We start from the raw sequence: 21797 nt of genomic DNA, 5'->3' as shown, positions 1-21797 counted from the left end.
TCAGTAGAACTGAGGTTTCACCATGTGGCCAGGCTGGTCTCGAACACCTGACCTCTAGTGATCGCCCACCTCAGCCTCCCAAAGTGTGGAATTACAGATGTGAGCCACCACGCCTGACCCATGTCTTCTTTATTTACTTTTTCCTTTACTGGCATTTGCAATCCACAGGTAGCTTCCCAAAAAAAGAATACATGGAGAGGATTTTTTCCGAGTCCTTTATATACCTGAAAATATTTTTATTCCACTCCCAAGATTTATTAAATTTTGACTAGACCTATAATTCTGGGTTGAATATTATTTAACAAAATTTTCAAGCTCTTTCTCTGTAGTTTCAGAATGCAGTGTGGCTGTTGAGAAGTTCGATGTCATTTTGATACTTTCTTGTCTTATTCATTCTATGGGGCATTCTGTGGGCCCCTTTAGTTCTGGAAATGTCTATATGATTGAGTTGACAATTTCCTCTCCATTTTATGCTCATCACTTTGTGGAACTCATTACTGGCTGGATGTTCTTTCTACCTTCTAGAATGAAACACCACAGCTCTCAACTTTGTCAGGCTTCCCTCTGCCATTTTGTTGTACATTTCAAAATATTACTTTGTCACCATTTTTCTAATGGTTTTTATTATTTATTTATTTATTTATTTATTTTGAGACAATCTCACTGTGTTGCCCAGAGTATAGTGCAGTGGTGTGATCTCAGCTCACTGCAACCTCGGCCTCCAGGGTTCAAGCCATTCTCCTGCCTCAGCCTCCTGAGTAACTGGACTACCGGTGTGTGCCACCACGTCCAACTAATCTTTGTATTTTTAGCAGAGATGGGGTTTCACCATGTTGTCCAGGATGGTCTCGAACTCCTGACCTCAAGTAATCCGCCCACCTCAGCCTCCCAAAGTGCTGGGATTACAGGTGTGAGCCACCACACACAGCCATCTTATTCGAATGATTTTTAAATGTGAACAATGATGTTTTAAATTGCAACTGCCTCTTTTTATTCTCTCAATTTTCATTTCTTTCTTCCCCTTTCTGGTTCCATTTGTATTTTCTTTCTTTCTGGAGGCTTTCCTCAAATGTCCTGGCAATCCTTGGCAGCTGTAGGAGTCAGCTCCAGCTGCCATAACCAAGTCCCACAGACTGGGCGGCTTAGATGATGGACACGATTTTCCCACAGTTGTGGAGGCTGGAGTAGGCATCCAGGTGCAGGCAAGTTTGGTTTCCCCGAGGCCTTTCTTCTGGGCTTGCAGGTGGCTGCCTTCCCGCTGTGCCCTCACAGGGTCTTTTCTCTGTGCAGGCACCTGCCTGGGCCCTCAGCCTGTTCCCATAAGGGTGCTGGTCCTATTGGATTAGGGCCCACCCTGTTACCTCATATAACCATAATCCCCTCCTTAAAAGCTGTCTCCAAATACAGTCACATTGGGGCTTGGTGCTTCCACATGTGAGTTGCAGGGGGACACGTTCTGGCCATAACAGCATTCAATTCTGATATGGTTCGGCTGTGTCTCCACCCAAATCTCATCTGGAATTCCCACGAGTTGTGGGAGGAACCCAGTGGGAGGTAGTTGAATCATGTGGGAGGTCTTTCCCATGCTGTTCTCGTGAGAGTGAGTAAGTCCCACGAGATCTGAGGGTTGTGTCGGGGAATTTCCCTGCGCATGCGCTCTCTTTGCCTGCTGCCATCCGTGGAGGTGTGATGTGCTCCTGCTTGCCTTCCACCCTGATTGTGAGGCCTCCTCAGCCGTGTGGAACTGTAAGTCCATTCAACCCTTTTTCCGGAATAAATTACCCAGTCTTGGGTATGTCTTTATCAGCAGCGGGAATACAGCTTCCAATCCCAGAGTGAGATGCCAGCCAGCTGATTGGAATCGCAGGCCGTCGGGCCGACCTTGGCCACAGGTGTGCTGTCTTCAGGGGGACGGCCCAGGCAGCCAGCCTTAGTGGGAGCGCTTTCATTTCAGCATGCGGAGGTCTGTTCTCCGGGCCCTGTCTTCTCATCCCAGAATGATTCTCCTGTCTCCCGCCTCAGACGCAGCAATCTGGCTGCTGGGATCCTGTGTGGGAGGAGGGAAAGCGGATGGACGCACTCAGACCCTCCACATCCACACGTTCTAAGTGACACTCCTGGTTTTAGCCCCAAGTTTTCCATATAGAGGCTTAGCCTCTACCGTTCTATCTCTCCAAAGAAGAAACCACGCTGACTCCTGCCTGGATTTTGCTGTGCATGGCTGGGCGAAGAGAGCTGACACTTCTGAATACGAACCAGTGGCCTTCCCCAAGCCCGCAGCCATGTGTGCACTGACTCACTAGGGGCCCCCAAGCCCCAGGCTACTCCAAGGTCAGCAAACTTGTTTCCACATTGGAGTCTTCTGTCTTTCCAAATTGTTACCACGCGTCCAATAACTTTCTCTCCTCCAAACGTGTTAAAATCTCACATGCATTGATGCTCCCTCTAACCACTCTCTTTTCCCATAGAGTTTTTAGCTTTATTCTTATTCACAATTGAGTCTAGAGGGAGAGAAGACACACACATATAAAATCTGTCATCTTTAAAGGAAACCTCTCAAGACTTTCTTCTTTATTTTATTATTATTTTTTAAGATAGAGTCTCATTCCATCGCCAGGTGCCAGGCTGGAGTGCAGTGGCACGATCTCCGCTCACTGCAACCTCTGCCTCCCGGGTTCAAGCAGTTCTCCTGCCCCAGCCTCCTGAGTAGCTGGTACTACAGGTGTGTGCCACCACGCCCAGCTAATTTTTGTATTTTTAGTAGAGACGGGGTTTCACCATGTTGGCCAGGGTGGTCTCAATCTCTTGACCTCGTGATCTGCCCGCCTCGGCCTCCCAAACTGCTGGGATTATAGGCGTGAGTCACTGTGCCCGGCCTTTCTTCTTTATTTTTAAGATAAATTACAAACAATTTCAAACCTGAGGAAAATATAGAGAAAAAATCAAGAACACTCAGTGTTCTCATTTATCAAGCTCAGTCAAATCACATCATTCTGCCACATTTTCTTCAGAGCTTTTTTAAAAAAAAAAAAAATCAGCATTAAAAATACGATAGGAGTCTGGACATGGTGGCTCACACCTGTAATCCCAACACTTTGGGAGGCTAAGGGTGGCAGAATTGCCTGAGCCTAGGAGTTTGAGGCCAGCCTGGGCAACATAGTAAGACCTTGTCTATAACAACAACAACAATAACAACAACAACAACAACAACAACAAAAATATATATATATATATATTAGCCACGTGTGGCTAATCCATATATATATATATATATATATATATATNTTAGGTGCTCTTATGATCAAAAACTAAAAAAATTAAAAAGGTAATTATGTAACATGATGGACATGCTAATGTGCTTGACCTTTGATACATATATAATTCACTAAATATATATATATATATATATTAGCCACGTGTGGCTAATCCATATATATATATATATATATATATATATATGTGTGTGCCTGTGGTCCCAGCTATTCAGGAAGCTGAGGTGGGAGGATCACTTGAGCCCAGAAGGTTGAGGCTGCAATGAGTCATGTTGGTGCCACTGTACTCCAGCCTGGGTGAAGGGAGTGAGACCCTGTCTCAAAAAGATACAGTAGGAGTTCTTTATTCACCTCCCCTCCACCATGGAAGTAATCACTGTTATGTAAATTCACTATTATATATCACTATTATGTAAATTTGTGTATATCATTTACATGCATGGTTTTACTACATATTGCTGTACCCATAAATAATTGCACTGCTTTTCATGTTTTCCAAATTTATATCACACCCTACTTGCTTTTTGCACGTTTTTTAGACTTTCCGGCATTAGTACACATAGCTCCAGCTGATTCATTGTCATCATTGAAAGAGTAGCCTCACTTTTTCAGTTTTCCTTTTGAGGGAAACTTCATTTGTGTCTATCTAGTTTTCTTTTTTCTTTTATCTTTTTCTTTTTTGAGATGGAGTTTTACTCTTGTTGCCCAGGCTGGAATGCAGTGATGCGATCTCGGCTCACTGCAACCTCCGTTTCCAACATTTAAGTGATTTTCCTGCCTCAGCCTCCCAAGTAGCTGGAATTACAGGTGCCTGCCACCATGTGTGGCTAATTTTTTGTATTTTTAGTAGAGATGGGGTTTCACCATGTTGGCCAGACTGGTCTTGAACTCCTAATCTCAGGTGATGCACCTACCTCAGCCTCTCAGAGTACTGGGATTACAGGCATGAGCCACTGTGCCCAGCCAGTGTTTAGTTTTCATTATGACGAACATTACCTCAATTCTTGTTCCTGTCTCATGATACATCTCTTTAGATGGGAGCTGCAACTAATGAGAGTCTCTTTAGAATATATTCCTTTTTTTTTTTTTTTTTTGTACTTTAGGTTCTGGGGTACATGTGCAGATCATGCAGGATTGTTGCATAGGTACATACATGACAATATGGTTTGCTGCCTCCATCCCTGTCACCTATATCTGGCACTTCTCTCCATGTTATCCCTTCCCAACTCCCTAACCCCCACTGTCCCTCCCCTAGTTCCCCCAACAGACCCCAGTGTGTGGTGCTCCCCTCCCTGTATCCATGTGTTCTCATTGTTCAACACTCGCCTATGAGTGAGAACATACAGTGTTTGTTTTTCTCTTCTTGTGTCAGTTTGCTGAGAATGGTGGTTTCCAGATTCATCCATGTCCCTACAAATGACATGAACTCTTCATTTTTTATGGATGCATAGTATTCCATGGTGTATATGTGCCACATTTTCCTTGTCCAGTCTATCATTGATGGACATTTGGGTTGGTTCCATGTCTTTGCTATTGTAAACAGTGCCACAGTGAACATATGTGTGCATGTGACTTTACAATAGAACGATTTATAATCCTCTGAATATATACCCAGTGATGGGATTGCTGGGTCAAATGGAATTTCTATTTCTAGGTCCTTGAGGAATCACCACACTGTCTTCCATGATGGTTGAACTAATTTACACTCCCACCAACAGTGTAAAAGTGTTCCTATTTCTCCACATCCTCTCCAGCATCTGTTGTCTCCAGATTTTTTAATGATTGCCATTCTAACTGGCATGAGATGGTATCTCAATGTAGTTTTGATTTGCATTTCTCTAATGACCAGTGATGATGAGCATTTTTCATGTTTGTTGGCCTCATATATGTCTTCTTCTGAAAAGTGTCTGTTCATGTCCTTTGCCCACTTTTGAATGGGTTTGTTTTTTTTTCTTGTAAATCTGTTTTAGTTCTTTGCAGATTCTGGATATTAGCCCTTTGTCAGATGGGCAGATTGCAAAAATTTTTTCCCATTCTGTTGGTTGCCGGTTCACTCTAATGATTGTTTCTTTTGCTGTACAGAAGCTCTGGAGTTTAATTAGATCCCATTTGTCTATTTTGGCTTTTTTTTGCCAATGCTTTTGGAGTTTTAGTCATGACGTCCTTGGCTATGCCTATGCCCTGAATGGTTTTGCCTAGGTTTTCTTCTAGGGTTTTCATGGTGTTAGGTCTTATGTTTAAGTCTTTAATCCATCTGGAGTTAATTTTAGTGTAAGTTATCAGGAAGGGGTCCAGTTTCTGCTTTCTGCACATGGCTAACCAGTATTCCCAACACCATTTATTAAACAGGGACTCCCTTCCCCATTGCTTGCTTTTGTCAGGTTTGTCAAAGATCAGATGGTTGTAGATGTGTGGCATTGCCTCCGAGGCCTCTGTTCTGTTTCATTGATCTATATGTCTGTTTTGGTACCAGTACCATGCTGTTTTGTAGTACAGTTTGAAGTAAGGTAGTGTGATGCCTCCAGCTTTGTTCTTTTTGCTTAGGATTGTCGTGGCTATGTGGGCTCTCTTTTGGTTCCATATGAAGTTTAAGGTGGTTTTTTCCACTTCTGTGAAGAGGGTCACAGGTAGCTTGATGGGGATAGCATTGAATCTATAAATTACTTTAGGCAGTATGGCCATTTTCACGATATTGATTCTTCCTAACCATGAGCATGGAATGTTTCTCCATCTGTTTGTGTCCTCTCTTATTTCCTCGAGCAGTGGTTGTAGTTCTTCTTGAAGAGGTCCTTTACATCCTTTGTTAGTTGTATTCATAGGTATTTTATTCTATTTGTAGCAGTTGTGAATGGGAGTTCACTCTTGATTTGACTCTCTTTTAGTCTGTCATTGGTGTATAGGAATGCTTGTGATTTTTGCACATTGATTTTGTATCCTGAGACATTTCTGAAGTTGCTTATCAGTTTAAGGAGATTTTGGGCTGAGACAATAGGGTCTTCTAAATATACAATCATGTCATCTGCAAATAGAGACAATTTGACTTCCTCCTTTCCTAATTGAATACCCTTTATTTATTTTCCTTGCCTGATTGCTCTGGCTAGAACTTCCAATAGTATATTCGGTAGGAGTGGTGAGAGAGGGCATCCTTGTCTAGTGCCAGATTTCAAAGGGAATGCTTCCTTTTCCTGTTTCTGCCCATTCAATATGATATTGCTGTGGGTTTGTCATAAATAGCTTTTATTATTTTGAGATATGTTCCATCGATACCTAGTTTATTGAGAGTTTTTAGCATAAAGGGCTGTTGAATTTTGTCGAAGGCCTTCTCTGCCTCTGTTGAGATAATCATGTGGTTTTTGTCTTTGGTTCTGTTTATGTGGTGAATTACATTTATAGACTTGGGTATGTTGAACCAGCCTTGCATCCCCAGGAGGAAGCCTACTTGATTGTGATGGATAAGCTTTTTGATGTGCTGTTGCAATCGGTTTGCCAGTATTTTATTGAAGATTTATGCATCTATATTCATCATGGATATTGGCCTGAAGGTTTCTTTTTTTGTTGAGTCTCTGCCGGGTTTTGTTATCAGGATGATGTTGGTCTCATAAAATGATTTGGTAAGGATTCCCTCTTTTTGGATTGTGCGGAATCGTTTCAGAAAGAGTGGTACTAGCTCCTGTTTGTATGTCTGGTAGAATTCAGCTGTGAACCCGTCTGGACCTGGGCTTTTTTTGGTTGGTAAGCTATTAATTGCTGCCTCAACTTCAGCCCTTGTTTTTGGTCTATTCAGGTTTTTGACTTCTTCCTGGTTTAGGCTTGGGAGGGTACAAGTGTCCAGGAATTTGTCCATTTCTTCCAGGTTTACTGGTTTATGTGCATAGAGTTGTTTGTAGTAATCTCTGATGGTAGTTTGTATTTCTGTGGAATCTGTGGTGATAACCCCTTTATCATTTTTTATTGTATCTATTTGATTCTTCTCTCTTTTCATTTTTATTAATCTGGCTAGTGGTCTATTTTGTTGATTTTTTTCAAAAAACCAGATCCTGGATTTTTGATTTGTTGAAGGGTTTTTTGGGTCTCCATCTCCTTCAGTTCTGCTCTGATCTTAGTTATTTCTTGTCCTCTGCTGGCTTTTGAGTTTTTTTGATCTTGCTGCTCTAGCTCTTTCCATTTTGATGATAGGGTGTCGATTTTATATCTTTCTTTGCTTCTCATGTGGACATTTTCTTTAGGATATATTCCTAAGGATGGAACTGCGTATTTTCAACATGACTAGATATTGCCGAAATGATTGTACCATTGTGCCTTTCATCAGTGTTAGGCCACAGTACTCCTTGCCCTTCTTTCCAGTGTGTAATATTGTGTGTTTTTACATTTTTAACAAGCTGCTTGATGTCAAATCAGATTTTTTAGAGACCCATACTGTCACTCCAAGATGGATTGGACATGGGTAAGGGATGAGTAAGCCATCTTTGACGTTATTTTCTATATGTACAGGAGTATGGGCCAATGACTTGAAATGACACTGTATGTTTTATAAGCATGTTATACATTTTGATGTTAAGTAATCTTAGGAATATCAGTTTTAGGAGTTTGTGTTAATAGAAATAAGGACACACTTTATATGATAAGGACAATGAAAATGATTGTTTTTAAAACACTAAATATGGAATTTAAGCCAAGTAGATGATCTGCCAACCACTGGAATGTCTAATACTGCTTATCTTAAATCATTCTGATTTAGGAAATGGAAAAACGGACCTTTGCAAACGCTACGTTTACGATGAGAAACGCCGTGAGTCGATGTTTATTCTATGGGTCCTTGACATTTGGGATCTGGACAGCTCTATTATTCATATATTTGCACCATAATCATGTGAGCACCAAGCAGAAGGAAAGCCATGAGCCTCTGTCAGCTTGGTCCCCTGGAAAAAAAGTACATCAGCAAATTATCTATGACTCAGAGCAAATACCAATACCACATGTAATAGTCGAAATCACTGATAAAGATAAAGCAAATTCTGTGTTGGGTAAGTATTTTGATTTTTTTTCTGTTAGCCATTTTAAGGGAAAAATATACCACAATATTTAATATTTGGAAGAGTGTGAGAATATCCTTTTTAAAGCAATTTACTTTTTAAGTAATAAATTATTTTATATATGTATATATTGATATATAGAAAATAATAAAAGAAGTATGCATGTATTTACCACTTAAATTTATCATTTTAAATATAGTTTGCTATGTTTGCTTCAGAGAGCTTTCTGTTTTTCCAAGAAATAAGTTGTAATAGTACAGTAGAAACTCTCCCTCTGGCCGGGCATGGTGGTTCACACCTATAATTCCAACACTTTGGGAGGCTGAGATGGGCAGATCACGAGGTCAGGAGATCAAGACCACCCTGACTAACATGGTGAAACCCCGTCTTTACTAAAAATACAAAAATTAGCTAGGTGTGGTGGCGCATGCCTGTAATCCCAGCTACTCAGGAGGCTAAGGCATGAGAATCGCTTGAACTCAGGAGGCGGAGATTGCAGTGAACTGACGTCGTGCCATTGCACTCCAGCCTGGCGACACGGTGAGACTCCACCTCAAAAAAAATAAATAAATAAATAAAAACTCTACCTCCCTCCCATCCGCACCCCACCCTCAGAGGCTTTCTGATCTGAAGTGATGGATATCTTTCTCATGCATATCTTTTCTACTTCCTTTGTATATTATCCCTAAGAAAAATATAGTGTTCTGTATTTTTGATATACGTTTAGACATTCTGATATACATATCCTTTTGGAACTTGCTTTTTTCCCTCATCACTATGTTCATAAGATTATTTTCCCATGTTCCCACACATGAACACCTAGTTTTGCCAGGCATGGTGGCTCACACGTGTAATATCAACACCTTGGGAGGCCGAGGCAGGAGGGTCACTTGCGGCCAGGAGTTCAAGACCTGCCTGGGGAACATAGCAAGACCCCAACTCAACAAAAATAATAATAAAAACTTGCGAGGTGTGGCGGTACAGGTCTGTGGTCCCAACTACTTGTAGAGCTGAGGTGGAAGGATCGCTTGAGCCCAGGAATTCAAGGTTACAGTGAGCTGTCATTGGGCCACTGCACTCCAGCCTGGGCAACAGGGAGAGATGCTGTATCGAAAAAATAAAAACAGCTGGGAGCAGTGGCTCACGCCTGTAATCCCAGCACTTTGGGAGGCCAAGCGGGCAGATCATGACGTCACGAGTTCAGGACCAGCCTTGCCAACATGGTGAAACCCCGTCTGTACTAAAAATACAAAAATGAGCTGGGCCTGGTGGTGTGCACCTACAGTCAGTCCCAGCTACTCAGGAGGCTGAGGCAGGAGAATTGCTTGAACCCAGGAGGTGGAGATTTCAGTGAGCCGAGATCGCACCACTGCACTCCAGCCTGGGCGACAGTGTGAGACTCCATCTCAAAATAAATAAATAAATAAATAAATAAAACACAAATATAAAGACCCAGTTTAACAAAATAAACCCTAAGAAAGATGAAGAAAATAAGAGTAGAAATTAAAGCCTTAACATATAGGCCTACATTTCTGTGGACCCCTGCTCTGAACGGCCCTCCCATTAGATGACCAGGTAGGTGTTGGCCTGAAACTCTACCTAAGCACTACTCTAGCGTGTGACACATAACAGCCCCTTTACAGATCTCCTGCTCATTTCCCCGAGGTCACACCCTAATTCTGGCTCTCTGTCTTACTGCTCGGATGGTGACAGAAAGCAGAGAAACAGCAAACCAAGGATGAGTGCCAGGGGGACTGTTGCTTTCTGGGAAGTGAGTAGAGCCTGATTATATGACAAGTGAAACAAGTATTGGGGTGGCCGAACTGTTCCCCAATATAGCTGGGCCACTTCCTATGAGCGTATGAGAACCCCATTTCCTGTGGATCTTTGCCAACACTTGACATGGTCCAATTTTTTCATTTTAGTCATTCTAATGGGTAAGTAAGGTCATCGTTTTTGTGTTAATTTGTATTTCCCTGATGACTAATGATTTTGAGAACCTTTTTGTGTGTTTAATAACCACTGATATATCTTCTTTTATAAAGTGTTTTTTAGAGTCTTCTGTCTGTTTCTAAATGGGGTGTTTTTCTGCTTGATTTTTAAGAGTTAAATATTCTGAATTCAAGCCTCTTAATATGTGTGTTGCAAATATGTTGTATAAATCTGTGGCTTGTCTTTTTATTCTCTTTAATGGTGTTATTCAAAAAGCACAATTTTACATTTTAAAATTTTGGTTTTTTTATTTCATAAGTCCCTAATATGCCTCACAATGTTCATTTTGATGCTGTTCAATTCACAGTTTCCTGTATGATTCATGATCTTTATGTTTCCTCTAGAAACCTTTGCTTACCTCAAGTTCCCAAAGATTTCATTCTATGTTTTCTTTTGGAAATGAATTTAAAGTTTTAGATTTCACATTAGGGCCATGATCTATTTCGAGTTAATTGTTGTGATGATGTGAGGTAAAAATCAATGCTTATTTTTTCCGTATGGATATTATGAGAAACAAACTCATCCATCCAAACCCAAAAAATGGACTCAGAGACCCAGTGAAGAGTGAAAGTGAGACTTTTAATGACAGTGATGCAAGATCGGGTGCTTGGCCTACAGGCTCACGCAGCGCAGTTTCAACAAGCAATTTATCCCCTAGGGCGCAGACAACTCCCGGTTCCTCACAGACTGAGTACTACGGGTCACAGTCTTCCCGGACATCACCTGTTGATTGTTAGGCAGTGACTTCAAGTATGTTCTTCAGGGTCTTTCTGCTGCATTTTATTGCAGCCCACCATGCATTGCGACTGTCTCAGGATTCTTTAAACATTTGATTTATGGCCCTAGTGGCTGCACTTAGCTGATAAGAAAGGGTACTATTATTTATGTTGCAAGCTAGCCTAAACTAAATTCTTTGGTGGGTGGAGAGGGAGTAGTTGAGGGGGCCCTGACGGATAGACGCCTGGCCGCTGGCTGAAAGGGAAAGCAGGAAGGGGCGGGGTGGGGGTGTGGCTCAGTACATCCTGCTTCTTTATCTGTCTATTTCCATAGAGAAATAGAGAAAGAAGCCTGCTTAAACCTATACTGAGGCACTTAGAATTGAAAATGGATCATCACATGTGGGTTATTTTCTGCAGATATCCAGTTGATCAACACCCCTTGCTGATAAACTCCCCTTTCCCCACTGATATAATCAGAATACTTACCCCCCTCCATGTCTCCTGTTGAAATTTGTCCCACAGTCTTGAATGTGGAGGCTGGCAGGATGTGTCCGGGTTATGTGGGCAGATCCCTCATGAACGGCTTGGTGGCTGCCTACAGGAATGAGCCCTGCTTCTGTTAGCTCATGGGAAAGCTGGTTGTTTAAGAGCCTGGCATCTCCCCACCCCTTGCTCCCTCTCTCACCATGTGACTTGACTGTTTTCCCTTTACCTCCTGCCAAGACTGGAAGCTGCCTGAGGCTCCCACTAGAAGCAGATGCCGGCTGCGTGCTTCTGGCACAGCTTGCAGAACTGTGAGCCAAATAAATCTCTTTTTCTTATAAATTACCCAGCCTCAGGATAGCAATGCAAAACGCACTGTAACACCCATCTTTGTCAAGAATTATTTCACCATTTTTGCACAGATTGATTTCTGAATTCTATTCTGGTTCTTTTAAAAAATTATTTTGGTTATTCTAGATCTTTCCTTTCCTGCATCACTGCTAGTAACCCTTTACTTATATGACTCTAATTACATTTTCTTGCAGGTGAGGATTTTAACTATACAAACAGAGAACTTCGTGAAGGTTTTTCAAAATATGGATTTAATATATTTATCAGTAGAAGCTTGGGCATCGAGAGAGAAGTGCCAGATACCAGGAGTAAAATGTATGTTCTCTCTTTCTCTCTCTCTCATTCTCTAGATAAATAGAAAGGAAACAATTACTAACCAGATTTTAATTTTAACATACTAGATAGAAATGTTATAATATAGATTCCTGTTTTTAGGACTTGCATTCAGATAATGTCAAGATTCTATTTCAAGATTCTAATGCTTATAGTGTAGAGACTATCTTTTTCATGGGCACAAAATATGTTCTAGAAGTTTCCAAGAATTGAGTGACACAGATCTTTTATTAAATCACCAATAAGGGCTTCTGGCCAAAGGGGCATTCATTCCTGATACAAAATGCTCTGGAAAGCTGCCTTTTTTCCCCCCAAATCTGCTTTTTTTTTTTCTTCCAAAAAAAAAAAGTTCCTTCAATCATTGTATTAATAATCATAATGATTATGTTATGTGATAAAATAAGCATTACATAAAATTTACCATTTTAATCCTTTTTAAATGTACAATATGGACAGTCCCATTGTGCAGCCATCGATACCATCCATCTCCAGAACCCTCTCACCATTCCAAACTGAAGTTCTGTACCTGATATGATTTGGCTCTGTGTCCCCACCCAAATCTTATCTCGAGTTGTAATTCCCAGGTGTCAAGGGAGGGACCAAGTGGGAGGTGATTGAATCATGGGAGTGGTTTCCCTCATGCTATTCTCATGATAGTTAGAGAGTTCTCATGAAAGCTGATGGTTTTTAAAGCAGCAGTTTCCTCTGCACTCTCTCTCTCCTGCCACCACGTGCCTTGCTTTCCCTTCACCTTCCACCATGATTGTAAGTTTCCTGTGCCTCCCAGCCATGTGGAACTATGAGCCAACGAAACCTCTTTTGTTTAGAAATTACCCAGTCTCAGGTAGAATCTTTATAGCAGTGTAAAAATAGACGAATACAGAAAATTGGTACTGGGAGTAGGGCACTGCTATAAAGATACCTAAAAATGTGGAAGCAACTTTGGAACTGGGTAACGGGCAGAGACTGAAACAGTTTGGAGGGCTCAGAGGAAGATAGGAAGATGTGGGAAAGTTTGGAATTTCCTAGAGACTCGTTGAATGGCTTTGGTCAAAATGCTGATAGTGATGTGGACAGTGAAGTCCAGGCTGAGGTGGTCTCAGATGGACATGAGGACCTTGTTGAGAACTGGAGTAAAGGTGACTCTCATTATGCTTTAGCAAAGAGACTGGTGGCATTTTGCCCCTACCCTGGAGATCTATGGAACTTTGAATTTGAGGTTTGGAAAATTTGCAGGGGATCCTGTGTAGAATAGAAAAACCCATTTTCTGTGGAGAAATTTAAGCCCAATCCAGCTGCAGAAATTGACACAAGTGGCTGGGCATGGTGACTCAAGCCTGTAATCCCAGCACTTTGGGAGACCAAGGTGGGCGGATCACCTGAGGTCAGGAATTTGAGACCAGCCTGGCCAACATGGTGAAACCCCATCTTAAAAAAAAAAAAAAAAGAAAGAAAGAAAAAGAAATTTACACAAGTAATGAGGAGCTGAATGTTAATAGCTGAGACAATGAGGAAAATGTCTCAAGGGCGTTTCAGAGATCTTCATAGCAATTTCTCCCATCACAGGCCCGGAGACCTAGAAGGAAAAATGATTTTGTGGGCGAGGCCTAGGGCCCCACTGCTCTGTGCAGCGTTGGGACAAGGTGCCCTCTGTCCCAGCTGCTCCAGCCATGGCTAAAAGGGGCCAAAGTACAACTCAGGCTGTGGTGTCAGAGGGTGCAAGCCCCAAGCCTTGGTGGCTTCCATGTGGTATTGGGCCTGTGTGCACAGAAGACAAGAGCTGAGCTTTGGGAGCCTCCACCTAGAATTCAGAGGATATATGGAAATACCTGGGTGTCTAGGCAGAAGCCTGCTGCAGGGGCAGAGTCCTCATGGAGAAGCTCTACTAGAGTAATGTGGGGAAGGGAAATGTGGGGATGGAGACCCCACATAGTCCCACATAGTCCCCACCGAGGCACTGCCTAGTGGAGCTGTTGGAAGAGGACCACCATTCTCCTGACCCCAGAACGGTAATCGACCAACAGCTTGCACCATGCACTTGGAAAAGCCACAGGCAATCAACACCAGCCCATGAAAACAGCTGCAGAAGATGTACCCTGCAGAGCCACAGAGGCAGAACTGCCCAAGGTCTCGGGAGCCTACCCTTGCATCAGTGTGCCCTGGATGTGAGACATGGAGTCAGAGAAGATCATTTCAGAGCTTTAAGATTTAGGGGCCAGGCACCATGGGTCACGCCTGTAATCCCAGCCCTTTGGGAGGCCTTGGCTGGCAGATCATGAGATCAGGAGTTCGAGACTGCCTGGCCAGCATGGTGAAACCCCATCTCTAGTAAAAATGCAAAATTAGCCAGGCATGGTGGCATGCACCTGTAGTCCCAGCTTCTCGGGAGGCTGAGGCAGGATAATTGCTTAAACCCAGCAAGCCAAGATTGCACCATTGCACTCCAGCCTGGGTGACAGAGCGAGACTCCATCTCAAAAGAAAAGGAAAAAAAAAAAATTTAATGACTGCCCCTCTGGGTTTCAGATTTGCATGGGGCCTGTGGCCCCTTTGTTTTGCCCAACTTTTCCCATTTGGAATGGGAATATTTACCCAATGCCTATAACCCCATTGTATCTTGAAAATAACTAACTTGTTTTTGATTTTATGGGCTCATAAGAGGAAGACACTTGTCTCAGATGAGACTTGGGACAATGGACTTTTGAGTTAATACTGGAATGAGTTAATACTTTGGGGAACTGTTGGGAAGGCATGACTGGTTTTGAAATGTGAAAAGGACATGAGATTTGGGAGGGGCCAGGGGCAGAATTATATGGTTTGGCTCTGTGTCCCCACCCAAATCTCATGTCGAATTGTAATCCCCAGGTGTCGAGGGAGGGACCAGGTAGGGGGTGATTGGATAATGGGGGTGGTTTCCCCTATGCTGTTCTCATGATAGTGAGGGACTTCTCATGAGATCTGATGGTTTTTAAAGTGGTAGTTTCCCCCATGCTCCCTCTCCCACCACCGTGTGAAATGTTCCTTGCTTCCCCTTCATCTTCTGCCATGGTTGTAAGCTTCCTGAGGCTTCCCCAACCATGTGGAACTGTGAGTCAATTAAACCTCTTTTGTTTAGAAATTACCCAGTCTCAGGTAGAATCTTTATAGCAGTGTGAAAACCAGCTAATACAGCACTCATCAAACAACAACTCTCCGTTTCCCACTCCAGCACTCCCTAGAACCACCATTCTACTTTGTGCGTCTATGAATTTGATTAAGTTCCTAATATAAGTGAATTCATACGGTATTTGTCTTTTTTTGTGACTGACTTATTTTGCTCAGCATAACGCCCTCAAGGTTCATCTATGTTGTAGTGTGTATGTGCTAATGCCTTTTTAGTATCTTTTAGGTTCTGATGGTTTCCAGACAAAAAGGGCTAATATTCTCCTTTAAATGAGAAATTCTTACATTAAGGAATATCCAGGAAACAGGAGAAAGTGGGGCCACTTTGACTTGTTGCAACTTGTGTGCAACACTAACATTTGAAGCCACAAATATCACTTATGCTGTGGCACACTCAAGAGATGTAGAGTTTGTACATGATGACACAAGGTATCAGGGTCATGATAAAATAAAAATTTAAATTTACTCAAACCATAGAACATGGTATTAATATTAGATAACCATGTTTCACTGAACTGAATATTTATTTTCTACAAAGCTCAACATTTAAAAATATCTTTTAAGTTATGAAATTCTCTCTGTATTATCATTTATTCTCCCTAAATCTCACCTTCTAAAACAGTGTCATTGCTTTTGCTTCCCTTCCCTTTCACATGATTACTGTTCAAAAAGCAGAACATTTAGAGAGATTTGTCCAAAAAGAAAAGTGGACTTGGCGGTTTTAATATTCAAAATATAACTTACTTACTGGGAAATTCAGTTCTGTTCAAAGAACCCACTACTACATTTAAAAATCAACTTCTAAGAGTAGCTACCACTATCTGGAGTCCAAGCAGATTTTTAGCCATTATTGTAATAGCCATGTTATGGAATTTTCATTTTAGCTTTGCCTTACTTTCTAAAAAAATGCAATTTGGTCTCCTAAAATGAGTTTGGAAGTGTTTCTTCCTCTTTAAATTTTTGGAAGAGTTCGAAAGGGATTGGTGTTCATTCTTTAAGTAAATTCAGCAGTGACGCCACCAGGTCCTGGGGTTTTCTTTGATGAAAGATTTTTATTCTTGATCCAATGCCCTTACTCATTTTACTCTGTTCAGATTTTCAATTTCTTCATGATTCTGTTTTGCCAGGTTGTATGTTTCTGGAGTTTATTCACGTCTTCTAGGTTGTCCAATTTGTTGGCATGTAATTGTTCATAGTAGTCTCTTACTCTATTTCTGTGATGTCAATGATGTCTCCTCTTTCACTTCGGGTCCTGCTTTTTTGTTTGTTTGTTTGTTTGTTTGTTTACTCTTCTTTTTCTTAGTCTAGCTAAAGGTTTGTCAAATTTGCCTGTCCTTTTAAAAACCCAACTTTTGGTTTGCTTTGTCTTTTCTATCGTCTTCCTAATCTCTATTACATTTATTTCTGCACTTTGTTGTTTTCCTTCTTTTACTAAATTTGGGCTTAGTCTGCTCATCTTTCTCTTGTTCCATCAGGCATAACATTAGGTTGTGTATTTGGAAACTTTCTTCTTTTTTGATATAGGTGTTTATTCTTATAATCCCCAAACTTAGTACTGCTTTTGCTGCATCCCATAGGTTTTGGTATTTTTTTCTTTGTTTGTTTCCATTTGTCAAGATATTTTAAATTTCCATTTTACTGTCTTTTTAAAAATTTCTTCTTTGACCCCTTGGTTGTTTAGGAACATGTTGTTTAATTTCCTCATATTTGTGAGTTTTCTGAAATTCGTCCCATTACTGATTTCTAGTTGCATTCCATGTGGTCAGAAAAGATGCCTGATATGATTTCAATCTTAAATTGTTAAGACTTGTTCTGTGGCCTAATATTTGATCAATCCTGGAGGATGGCCCATGTGCCCCAGAGGAGAAACGTATGCCCTTCAGCTGTTGGATAAAATGCTCTGAATGTGTCTGTTAGGTCCATTTGATCTAAAGCATAGTTGAAGCCCAGTATTTCCTTACTGATTTTCTGTCTGGATGATCTGTACATAGGTATAAGTGGGGTATTGAAGTCCCCTACCATTATGTTATTGCAGTCTATTTCTCTCTTCAGATTATTAATGTTTTCTTTAGATATTTAGGTTCTCTGATGTTGGGTATAGATATATTAACAATATATCTTCTTGATGTTATATCTTAGTAATCAATTGGCAATATAATATTGTGTCTTCTTAATGAATCAGGCCCCTTATCACTATATAAAATGACCTTCTTTATCTCTTTTGCAGTTTTTGACTTATCTACGTTACTTCAGTGTAAGTACTCTGCTCTCTTTTGGTTTCCATTTGCATGAAATACCTTTTTCCAGCTTATCACTCTTCATCCTTGTCTGTCCTTAAAGGTGAAGTGAGTTTCTTGTAGGTAGCATAAGTTAGGTCTTGTGTTTTTAGTCATGTTTTTCAAATTGAGATTTATGTATATATTTTCAGAAGACCGCAGATTCTTAATGAAATTATCCAGGAGAATTCTAAAATTTCTTCTTCCTACTTTCATGTATTACTTTTAATAAATATATATTTATTCAGGAGGACAGCCTGTTACTATACTCACTGAATTTCAGTAGGTAATAAGAAAAGTATTAGTACATTATACAAATGATGTCAAACAAAGGCAGACCAAATATATAAATTACATGTTATAACAAGTTACTTTACAGTATAGCCAATAGATATTTTTTCTTTTTTAGACGGAGTCTTGCTCTGTCACCCAAGCTAGAGTCTAGTGGCGTGATCTCAGCTCACTGCAACCTCCACCTCCCAGGTTCAAAGCAATTCTTCTGCCTCAGCCTCCTGAGTAGCTGGGATTACAGGTGCCTGCCACCATGCCCAGCTAAATTTTTTGTATTTTTTTTTTTTTTAGTAGAGATGGGGTTTCACCATGTTGGGCAAGCCGGTCTCAAACTCCTGACCTTGTGATCCCCCTGCCTTGGCCTCCCAAAGTGCTGGGATTACAGGTATGAGACATCTCGCCTGGCATAAATTTTTTAAAACAATATTTCACATACAAAAATAGGACTGAGAGATTTTTTTTGAGACAGAGTTTCACTCTTGTTGCCCAGGCTGTAGTGCAATGGCACGATCTCAGCTCACCGCAACCTCTGCCTCCCAGGTTCAAGTGATTCTCCTGCCTCAGGGCCCCGAGTAGCTGGGATTACAGACATGTGCCACCATGTCCAGCTAATTTTGTATTTTTTAGTAGAGACAGGGTTTCTCCGTGTTCGTCAGGCTGGTCTCGAACTCCCAACCTCAGGTGATCCACCCGCCTCGGCCTCCCAAAGTGCTGGGATTACAGGCATGAGCCACTGCACCCGGCAGGACTAAGAGATTTAAGCAAACATATGCTACATAGTAGGAGAGTCAAATCAAATTAAGAAATTAACTTTCCTATAACAAGTGGAAAGCAAGTTATAAGTGGTGATGTCATTTCAGCAAAACCCAACCTGAAATTAATATTAATTTAGTTGATTTTAACCCTTCTAGCTATATTTCATTATTTCTAACTGTTTTGTTTTTGGCTGTGTATGAACTTATGAGCACAAGGAGATGCTGAGCTCGTAAGTTCACAATTTTAAGAAACTTTAACAATTCATCTCTGGAGACCTTATTTTTTCTCTTCAAAAGAAGTCTATGTATGATTCAAGTTTTTAAAATCCTGATTTGTTTTTCTTTTTTGTGTTATCTTCATCAGATTTTGATATCAGACTTATACTGGCTTTATAAAATGAATTTGAGAGTTTTTGACTCTAAAATGGTTGGGATAATATGGTAATTACCTATTATGTTGAAATAGCATGTGCTTGGTAATTATGAATCACCAGTGCATTTTTTTTTGAGACAGAGTTTCATTCTTGTTGCCCAGGTTGGAGCGCAATGGCGCGATCTTGGCTTACCATAACCTGGGTTTAAGCAAATCTCCTGCCTCAGTCTCCCGAATAGCTGGGTTATAGGTATGCGCTACCATGCTCGGCTAATTTTGTATTTTTAGTAGAGGCGGTGGGTTTTCCATGTTGGTCAGGCTGGTCTCGAACTCCTGACCTCAGGTGATCCACCGGCCTCTGCCTACCAAAGTGCTGGGATTATAGGTGTGAGCCACCACACCTGGCCACTAGTGCATTTTTTAGTGGTAGACATTGAGAAACTTCCAGATTTCTCTAAGGTTATTGTTCTACTCAAGCTTTCTATTTCTAGGGGCTATTTAGGAAACTATTGTCATAAAACTTCATTCCACCTGGTTTTAAATTTATTGGCAAAAAGTTGTGCATCTTATTTCCCTAATTGTTATTGTCTCCACTGATACCATGCCTTCTTTCTCATTTGTTTGTTGTATATTTTCCCACTCCCTTTCTAAGCTTGATATGCATTGTTTTGTCTTTCAAAAAACCAACTTTTGATTATACTCACCAATTTTACTTTTTTTGTCTTCCAATTCGTTAATTTCTAGCTATCTAGTTATCTTTATTGGTTCATTTTTCTTTCTTTTGGTTTATCCCGTTTTTTTTTTTTTTTTTTTTTTTCGTTGTACATTTATAAATATTCATTTTATTCTGATTAAAATTTTGGTCATATCTCTTAGATTTTAACATGATAGGCTTTCATTTTTGATTTCTATATAATTTACAACTGCCTCTGATCCAAAAATTATATAGAAAAATCAAGTTTTAAAAATTTGATTTAAACAAATAAATCGCCATTTACACATTAGTTTATCAGCTGGGCATGGTGGCTCACGCCTGTAATCCCAGCACTTTGAGAGGCTGAGGCAGGTGAATCGCCTGAGGTTGGAGTTTGAAACCAGTGTAACCAATATGGTGAAACCCTGTCTCTACTAAAGTAAACTACAAAAATTAGCCAAGCGTGACGGTGTGCACCTGTAGTCCCAGCTACTCAGGAGGCTGAGGCCGGAGAATCTCTTGAACCCAGGAGGTGGAGGTTGCAGTGAACCAAGATCATGCCATTGAACTCCAACTTGGATGACAGAGTGAGACTGTCTCAAAAAAAAATATTAATTTATCAGTCATCTATCACCACATTTTTCTAACATGCTTAAAAGATTGTCATTGTAACAGTGCCTGTGCCCAGTAGACCATTTCCATTCAAAATATGGTCTGAAAACCAACAGCCCTGACAGCCCCTGGGAGCTTGTTAGTATCTCAGGTCCCACCCCAGATCTCCTTAATCAGCATCTGCAGTCAGCAAGAACCCCAGGGGAGACTGAGGCATGGTAAAATTTGGTATCCACGTGTTGGTTTGGTCGGGCTGCAGTAAGAAAGTACCATCAGCTGGGTAGCTTAGACAACACAAATTAATCTCTCTCAGTTTTGGAGGCCAGCAGCCTGAAACCAAGGTGTTGGCTAGGTCGGTTGCTTCTGAGAGCTGTAAAGAAAGGGTCAGTTCCAGACATGTCCCCTCGGCTTGTAGGCAGCCATCTTATCTTCTCCCTGGAACTCTTAATGTCGTCTTCCCTTTGCATATGTCTGTTTCTGTGTTCAAATTTCCCCTTTTTTTAAGAACATGAGTTACATTGGATTAGGGCCCACCGTAATGAGCTCATCTTACAATTATGTCCACAGCAACTCTTTTTCCAAATAGGATCACATTCTGAGGTCCTGGGGACTAGAATTTTACCCTATGAATTTTAGAGGACAGGATTCAACCTAAAACAGTACTGCTTTGTACTGAACTATTATAATATATAAAGTCAGCAAATTTATAAGATCAGCTCACTGAGGACAACGAAAGGCCATCCAAATTACTTTTACTCTTAAAAATAGCTTACTTAGGTTGAGAGAGTTGTTATAAACATACCATAGCAACGTGTATTGTTTTTTTTTTTTTTTTTTGACAGTTTCGCTTTTGTTGCCCAGGCTGGAGTGCAGTGGTGCAATCTCAGCTCACTGCAACCTCCACCTCCCGGGTTCAAGTGATTCTCCTGCCTCAGGCTCCTGAGTAGCTGGGATTACAGGCATTCGGCATCATGCCTGGCTAATTTTTTTTCTTTTTTTTTGTATTTTTAGTAGAGATGGGGTTTCACCATGTTGGCCAAGCTGGTCTCAAACTCCTGACCTCAAGTGATCTGCCTGCCTCGGGCTCCCAAAGTGCTAGGATTACAGGCGCGAGCCACCGCGCTGGCCCTGATCTATTTTTGAGAAACCTGCACACACCAGGTTCTCTTGGGGATCTTGAGTCCTCATGTGACTTTCAGGCTCCTCCATTATCATCAAACTGAAGGGACCCAGTTTATTTGTAGTTTTCTTAAAGTGATACACTCAGGACTGACCATAACATCACAGATGTGATTTTAGCAGCACAAGTCATTCTGGACCACCACTTCTCACCAGTTCATAGTATTGGTCTTTTATTAGTTGAGGCTAGCATCACATTTTCTCTCTCTCTCCTATTCCTCTCTCATAACTCAGTGATCTTACTGGAATTTTTTTTTTTTTTTTTTTTTTTTT

General features: G+C 41.0%; 1 protein-coding gene across 3 annotated transcripts in view; it reads left to right on the top strand.

The window, feature by feature from the left end:
• The window catches only part of LOC108297313 (polypeptide N-acetylgalactosaminyltransferase like 5), a 72531-nt gene that overhangs the window by 6118 nt on the left and 44616 nt on the right, over positions 1 to 21797 (top strand). For 2 of the 3 annotated variants that reach the window (XM_037735501.1, XM_037735495.1), the window contains 2 exons: positions 8011 to 8300; positions 12050 to 12165. In XM_037735501.1, coding sequence (XP_037591429.1) covers positions 8014 to 8300; positions 12050 to 12165 — 403 coding nt within the window. In that variant the 5' untranslated portion in view covers positions 8011 to 8013. Of the gene's footprint in view, positions 1 to 8010; positions 8301 to 12044; positions 12166 to 21797 lie in introns of those variants that run through there. The other variant, XM_017520025.2, reaches the window with a different exon arrangement.

This window comes from Cebus imitator, unplaced genomic scaffold (genome assembly GCF_001604975.1).
Source record: "Cebus imitator isolate Cc_AM_T3 unplaced genomic scaffold, Cebus_imitator-1.0 Scaffold20, whole genome shotgun sequence".
NCBI lineage: Eukaryota > Metazoa > Chordata > Mammalia > Primates > Cebidae > Cebus > Cebus imitator.
Note: the sequence above shows the minus strand (reverse complement) of the source record. Positions and strands in the feature narration are given on the sequence as shown.